The sequence below is a fragment of the Oryzias melastigma genome, linkage group LG10 (assembly GCF_002922805.2).
Source record: "Oryzias melastigma strain HK-1 linkage group LG10, ASM292280v2, whole genome shotgun sequence".
NCBI lineage: Eukaryota > Metazoa > Chordata > Actinopteri > Beloniformes > Adrianichthyidae > Oryzias > Oryzias melastigma.
The window spans coordinates 16,812,316-16,819,669 of NC_050521.1; the positions used below are offsets into that span (position 1 = coordinate 16,812,316).

At 38.7% G+C, this 7,354-nt stretch overlaps 1 protein-coding gene across 3 annotated transcripts in view; it reads left to right on the forward strand.

Moving 5' to 3' along the window:
* The window catches only part of atrx (ATRX chromatin remodeler), a 33,571-nt gene that overhangs the window by 14,440 nt on the left and 11,777 nt on the right, over nt 1-7,354 (forward strand). For all 3 annotated transcript variants that reach the window (XM_024283003.2, XM_036214092.1, XM_036214091.1), the window contains 8 exons: nt 979-1,109; nt 1,342-1,436; nt 1,543-1,682; nt 2,892-3,045; nt 3,156-3,262; nt 4,090-4,198; nt 4,291-4,468; nt 5,101-5,292. In XM_024283003.2, the coding sequence (XP_024138771.1) occupies nt 979-1,109; nt 1,342-1,436; nt 1,543-1,682; nt 2,892-3,045; nt 3,156-3,262; nt 4,090-4,198; nt 4,291-4,468; nt 5,101-5,292 (1,106 nt within the window). The remainder of the gene's footprint in view (nt 1-978; nt 1,110-1,341; nt 1,437-1,542; nt 1,683-2,891; nt 3,046-3,155; nt 3,263-4,089; nt 4,199-4,290; nt 4,469-5,100; nt 5,293-7,354) is intronic.

The window sequence follows — 7,354 nt, forward strand, 5'->3', positions numbered from 1 at the left end:
TGAAATTTCAAAAGTACAATATAGTGAAGAATCACTGTATATAAACGGTTTAAAACCGCACAATTTACTTTTGTTTCATAGTAAAGTAAAATAAAAGTTGGAAAATATGAATGGACAAAGACCAGAGCAAAACTGTTTCTATTAAAATGTCTCTCTCTTTACTGGAGCACTCAAAGTTTAAAAATGAATGGAAAGCCTTTTATAGTGGCTCTTTATGTCATTTAGTGGCCTTTTCTATTGGAATGTGACCTGAGCTCTGTGTGTGTGTGCATGTACACATCTGCATTGAAAGAGTGGCAGTTGGCTGTGTGCCACAAGCAAGTTTTAAGACTTTTCCCACGTTTGTCACTAATAAGGAGTTTGGAAGAAAAGGGGAACAGTGTGAATAAAAAAAACATGTTTTCACCATGAAAAGTGAGGAAAAATCTGGTTTGTGCAGACTTTTCACTGTAGTGGTTTTAGTTCTTTACACTTTTTTGAATCCAGTTTTGGCAAATCTTATTGGATTTTTTTTTTTTGTAGATGTTTTACAAATTAAAGTGACTAGAGTCAGATAAATCCAGTACCACTAATATGGACGTCACTGACATTTTAGGAAACACGTTTTTATGAAAATCTAAAATTCTTGATTTAAAGTTTTACAATTATGTTTTAATATTTTGTTTTTTATTTTGGCATTGTTTGCAGTTTTTACATGCACATCTTAAACTGTATGCTGTGACAAGCATGTCGTTAATCTTTACTGTTACAATGATTGTCTTTTAAGAAACTTTCTTTTAATTTTCCAATAAAATGATTTATTCTTTGAAAGAGATTCATTTCTTGATCCTCGTCCTCCAAAATGCTTCTTTTTTTTTTTTTTTTTTTTTAATCCACGGGCCAAAAACTGACACATCTGTTTGAGGAGATTGAGAGCATGCTGCACATTGTGCAAACACACATCTATCTTCCTGCTTATACTTTCTCCCCAATGTCCAGGTGTGGGGAACGCTTTGGAAGGGGGCCGGGGCCGGGCGGGGACCAAACTTTTCCAGGATTTCCAGATGCTCAGCAGAATCTGGACCCATCCCTGGTGCCTTCACCTCGACTACATCAGCAAAGAAAACAGGGTATGCCTGGAGAGAAACAGACTAAACTCGATAATTGAAAATGTGTGGGTCCGCATATCGCTCACTGTGGGGAATATTCCTACAAATACTGTACTGACAAACTGTTGCATCAGTAGAGACCACACATACTTATGTTGCACAACATTTACACTACTAATGCCACCCAATAATCTGTCTTAGTTTTGAATTGATCTACTCATTTTGAGCCTTACTGAACCTTGTTCTCCTCCAGGGTTTCTTTGACGAAGACAGTATGGACGACTTCGTTGTGTCAGAAACCGACGAGTCTTCCATGAGCCTGTCCTCCGAGAACGAAAAGCCAAAAAAGTAAAATCTTTGTCTCAATTCTGCATTTATGCTGAGATTTGTCTGTGGCTCTGTCATGAAGTTACAGCTGTTACTCCCTACCCTTCACGGCTTTCATTCTTGTTAGGAAAAAGAACCAGGGAAAAGGAAAAAAGAAAGAGTCAGAGGAGTCGGACAGTGATGATGTGGAGGTCATCAAGGAGTGGAACAGTAGCTCCCGCGGCAGGAACGGAGAAGGTCGAAACAGGCGGGAACCTGTAGAAGAACGTAAGTAGTACAATATTCACATGTATAAGCTGAGAATGCCACAATTCTCAGTTTAAAACCAAACCGTGTCTTATGTGTGTATTGGCAAAAGTCTGGCAATAGGATATGTATCGTGACACACGTCATGATACGATGCATATCCCGATATATCCCAAGACAAAACCAGACAATATTTCACTAGTTTTAAAATCATGACTTAAGAATTATCTGAATATTAATACATTTTTCACATTATTAAAGTTGTTAAAAGCATGTTATTTAATGAAGCACTACAAATGTATCGCATAAAAAGTTTTACCCACAAATTCACGTGCTTTTCTTTTGGTAATTCAAGAACTACACGTTTGCTTTTAAATAATACTTTAATATTGCCTTGGCAGTATTTTAAATTGCCAAATAAATTTTTGGGATGTTTCACTCAATTGATATTTTCTTACTCCTCTGGTATCTTGCACCTTCAAACCGAATCATGGTCCAAGTAAATTGTTGCATCCTGTTGTTTTATTACATTACCACCAGCCTTAGTGCGAGGCAACTGAAATGTTTTATTTTTGTATTCCTACTTGCTTATTAGTAAATGAAAAAGAAACTGTTTTTGAGAATTTTTTGTTTTTATTTTATTAATATTGAACAGAAACAAAATTGTGACCCACAAATTGAGGTTTGAGTGAATTGTAGCATCCCTTTTACAAACCTAACATCTCAATAAGCCCAAACACTTGTTTAAAAGTAGTAATTCATTTTTTTTCTGACTGAAAAACAAAATTCAATCTTATTTTTAGACAAATGTCTTCCAGCTTACAGAATTACTACATATCTTAGTTGGATCTGTTGAATAAGGCAGAAAAACTGGTGAATTGGTGAATTAAAAATGAAGTTTGTAATGATCAGACTTTAAATGAGCACTTTAAACTGTAGAACAGTGACTTACATCTGAAGCTACTGTCATTTCATTCTAGCACTCAAAAAAGGAATGTTACTGTTTCCCAAACATCATGTTTTACTCTCTTTTCTCTGGATTTCTTGTTCTCCTTTGGGGGATTATCTAATTGCTTTAGAACTGACTTGAATGAAAGTGTGTGCCTCAGTTTTAGAAAAGGATTAAACTCCTGTCGGATTTTTCGATTCAAATGTCACACAGTTAGCGTTGAGTAAGGGAAGCAGTCCCAGTTTTCAGCAAACTGATCTGTAACCTCATCTGGCGCACAGCTCAGCCCTCTGGAGCCGAACCAGGGAGTCCCCGCTCTGCTGACTGGCACAAAGAGTTTGTCACTGAGGCCGATGCTGACATCCTGGCACACTCCGGCAAGCTGACGCTTCTGTTCGAGATCCTGCGCATGGCTGAGGAAGTAGAAGATAAAGTGTAAGGGCAAAATAAAACAAACAACTGATAAACTGTTATGGGTTGTTTTATTTCAGTTGTTTCCTGTGCAGGTTTGATGTGAAAAGAGCTCTTCTTATTTTTGTCACCAGGTTGGTGTTCAGTCAGTCCCTCATCTCTCTGGATCTAATTGAAGACTTCCTTGAGCTCTCTTGCAAAGATGAGGATGATGAAGATGCTAAACCCTCTCCATACAAAGGTAGTTTTTTGTCTTTCTTAATACAACGTTTCCTAAACCTTATGAATCAAAATATCTTCTTGGATCTTCAGTTTAGAGTCTCAATACCTGCTCCTTGTCTAATTCTTTCCATTTGGAATTTAAACCATCAATTTGTTTGTTTTTATGAGGTGATGTTCTTTTAGTAATTCCAAAAATGTAGAGACCGCTAATTGTAGCTATCTAGCACCAAAAATGTGTGAAGACAGACAATAAAAGTAGCTGCAAAATTAAAAAAAGTAAATTCTCTGAATGCAGATTTTTGTCGTCTTCAGGTGAAACTTCAATTGTTTGAAGGCTTGTTAATAAAACAGGGTGGAGCTAAACCTCACGTGTGTTTAGACAGCGAAGCACTTTGAGGCTACTAAGGAGCCACACATGTAACACGCGTTCATCTGCACCGGTGCATGTTTTAGCCTCCAACACGGGGCACACACACATGCACGCGGCTGCTGGTGTAATGTCATGTTCCTAATTAAACTTCAGCAGCTGTTTTTGCTTTCATTTTAAAAATGATTAGACCTTGACTTTTATTCCACAAAAATGTTTGCTCAAGGGTTTGTAATTTGTAATGAAAAGATCACAGTGCCGTAATTGGAAACACACTCTAATGTTGATGAAAGCCGTTGGGGCGGGGGCGCGGGGGTGCCGATCTCTAAGGCTAAACACTGCTGGCCTCTAACCAGCGCAGCCATCTATCTGCTGTCTGCTAATACCTAGACTGTGAGTTTTTACCCAGGGAAAGACTTTTGTGATTCACATGTACATGCATCAAAGCAGAAACTTAAGGTTCCATTATGTTCATAAAGGTGAAGGCAAGTGGTACAGGAACATCGACTATTATCGCCTGGACGGTTCCACCAACGCCGTCGCTAGGAAGAAGTGGGCTGAAGAGTTTAACGACACCAGTAACACAAGGTGCAGAGCTTTTACCCCTTTTGACTTACACACTCAACATTTATCTTAAAAATAAAAGCATGTAACGGTGGACTTTGTGCTTCTGTCCTCAGAGGGCGCTTGTTCCTCATTTCTACAAGAGCTGGCTCTCTTGGCATCAACCTGGTGGCGGCCAACAGGGTTGTTATCTTTGACGCCTCCTGGAATCCTTCATATGACATCCAGAGTATTTTCAGGGTGTACCGCTTTGGCCAGATCAAACCTGTGTACGTCTACAGATTCCTAGCCCAGGTAGGTGTTGTTGTTGTTTTTTTTTAAACTCTTGATTCTCCTGTTTTCTGCTGTTTCTACTATATTTTCTATCAACTGTAAAAGCTTTTAATTAATCAGAAATTTGTCTAAGTTGTGGCGCAGAAGTAATCTTGCATTGATATCTCAGCGTTCCTTTGTTTACACTCTCCCACTAGCTTACAACCCCAAGCTAACATTTGCATAGGAAAAAAAATGGTAAGCAATATCTGAGCTATCCGGTTGTACAGTTAAATGGCAGCTCAGACGAGGAAAATAAAAATGTTCATGGATCTGTTTGTCTCGAAGTGGATTCATCAGAATTAGAGCGACGCTGGGAGATTTTGGCCCACCCATTGCAGTTGCTGCATCACAATTGAGAGGTTTTTTTTTCAAACTGCAGGCTTTTTTCTGCTCCTGATCCATCACGATTTGAACAAAAAGATATTCAGAAATACAATTTGAATCTTAAATTCTATGATATATGTCCTCCATAATCAGGAAAACGGTACCAAGAGCATTTTTAATACACCAAAACAAACAAAAAATGTTCAAAGCAGTGGATCCATTTCCTGAGGTCAGAACAAACTAGAAGCCAGTTGTAAGTTTTCTTTTGCCTCCTTTTTGTCTTTTAGGGGACAATGGAGGAGAAGATTTACGAGCGGCAGGTAACCAAGCAGTCCCTTTCATTCCGAGTCGTGGACCAGCAGCAGATCGAGAGGCACTTCACGATGAACGAGCTGACTGAGCTTTACTCCTTCGAGCCGGACATGCTGGATGACCCGTCCGAGAAGAAAAGCAAGAAAGCCACACCTGTGCTTCCCAAGGTAGAGATACTTACCACATCCTCTAAAATATGACATTTATTGTAAACCAGGCATGAAATTGGCCCATCAACTTGACTTTATGGCTGTTTGGGAAGTTTATTTGAGCAAAATCTGAAATGGATGCCGTGTTCTTACTTTTAAAGTTTAAGACATTTAACACAAGTTGGTTTTAGACCTGATGCCAGCATGCTTAGCCTTTCTGGGATCGATTATTTCTTTCCCTCTTTGATCCTTTAGTCGGCTCTTCTCATTTTAATGCAGGTGCTGTGTCACCATTCCCCCCTCCGGGGGTTTCAAAAGAATCCAAGGGCCTTATATGGTCCATCCAACTCAGCACAGCTGCAGAGATCTGTTTACAGCTATTTACTAAATAGTCTTCTCATTGCAACACTGCTGCTGCCCTGCTATAAACCTGAGGTTTTTTTTTTTTTTTTAATTCATTTTATGTTCTCTTTTATTTTCTTCTTGACTCCCGTCACCTTTAACAGCCTGATTTTGTCTAGTAAGATAATTTTTTCCCCTATAGAAGTTTTTCATTTCATGCATGTTTTTCTCTATCTTCTCTGCTTCAAACGCTTCTGGTGAAACTTTTTTTTTTCAATTTAAACTTTCTTGTATGAGTGGAAAGCTAACAACTGGTGTTTTATGACAACTGCATCTCAGGAGTTTCATAAACCTTGTTTTGAGATGCAAGATAATATCTGCCCAATATTGTTATTGGCTGATATGAACATTCCCCAAAAATCTTTCCGGTTTATATCTGCTTTGACCGTAGCTGAGCTACGATGACACACGTATAATAACTTTCAATAATAAGATAACAGCATCGTCAGGTGACTTGGGCATGTCGAGCATGTTGTGACAGCCTCAGTTTACCTGTCCGTTTGCATCAAATAGATAATATCTTTAAACTGATATTGACATTCATCCTTGGATAACTACAAACATATTTTAAAGCTGTCACAAAGAACAGTAGTAACACGGAAGCATCGAAGCGGGTTAAGCTGAACTCTGAATCAATCACTATGGCAACTGAGTCTGTGAAGGTAACCTGGTCTGGAGCAGGTTTCCTTCAGGAAACTTTGAGTTCCCTGAGGTATCCACCCTTTCTTAAAGTGAAGGATGTTCAAATAGGACTTTCTCATTAACATTTTTAGAACATTCACATTAGATACTACACGCTTCCGCCACGCAGAAACCAAAATAGCATGTCTGTTCATAGAGGATCATGTAGACGAGGAGGCTGGATTAATCCAGAGGGAATGTTATTTATGTCGAGAGAGGATTTTGAGGACACGAGTCGATTACCTTTCGTTTCCCAATTCATTTTTATTTGAGCAATACAGTTTTAATAAAACCGAGTTTTCTTTTCCGCTTTTTAAATGCTTAACAACAAAAATCTTTAAACTTAAACACTGGAGATGCCTGTCAAAAGATCTACCGTGCTGCAGGTAACAAACCAAATGATAGTACGATGGTGTGCGCGCCTGCCCTTGCGGGGGGAGGAGGAGTTGGAGTCCTGGCATCGGAAAAAATGTATTACGATTAAAAAAAAAAAAAAAAAACTTTTCAGTGAATATTCTTTAATTCCTGAGAAGCTACAGTGTTTCTTTTTTGCAGGCAGTGATATTTGTGTGTGTATGTGGTGGTGGGGGTTACGAAAAATGGTCATTCATTCGAGCACGGAGATTACTTGTTAAATTATTGACAGATCAAAAATCATTCCTTACTTAACAAGTGACGAAATTACCTTCCGGACAGTATTTAGTACTTTTCCTGAATTGAAATAATTCAAATGTTAACCACTGCAGCTGTGTTTATCTGAATGTGGGCAATGTGCTAGTAGGAGCACATCGATTTCTGTCACCAGAAGTATGAAGCTCTAAAGGTGTTTGTTCCTGTTGCCATGGTGAATCGCGCTGTCTTGGCTCCATTGATCAGGGCTTTTAATGGTGACGCTCGCACCTGATTCTGGTTCCAACAACTTCAAGTAGGGCTGGGCGATATGGCAAAAAAATAAAATCACGATTTTTTTTAATTTTATTTCACGATTTCGATTTTA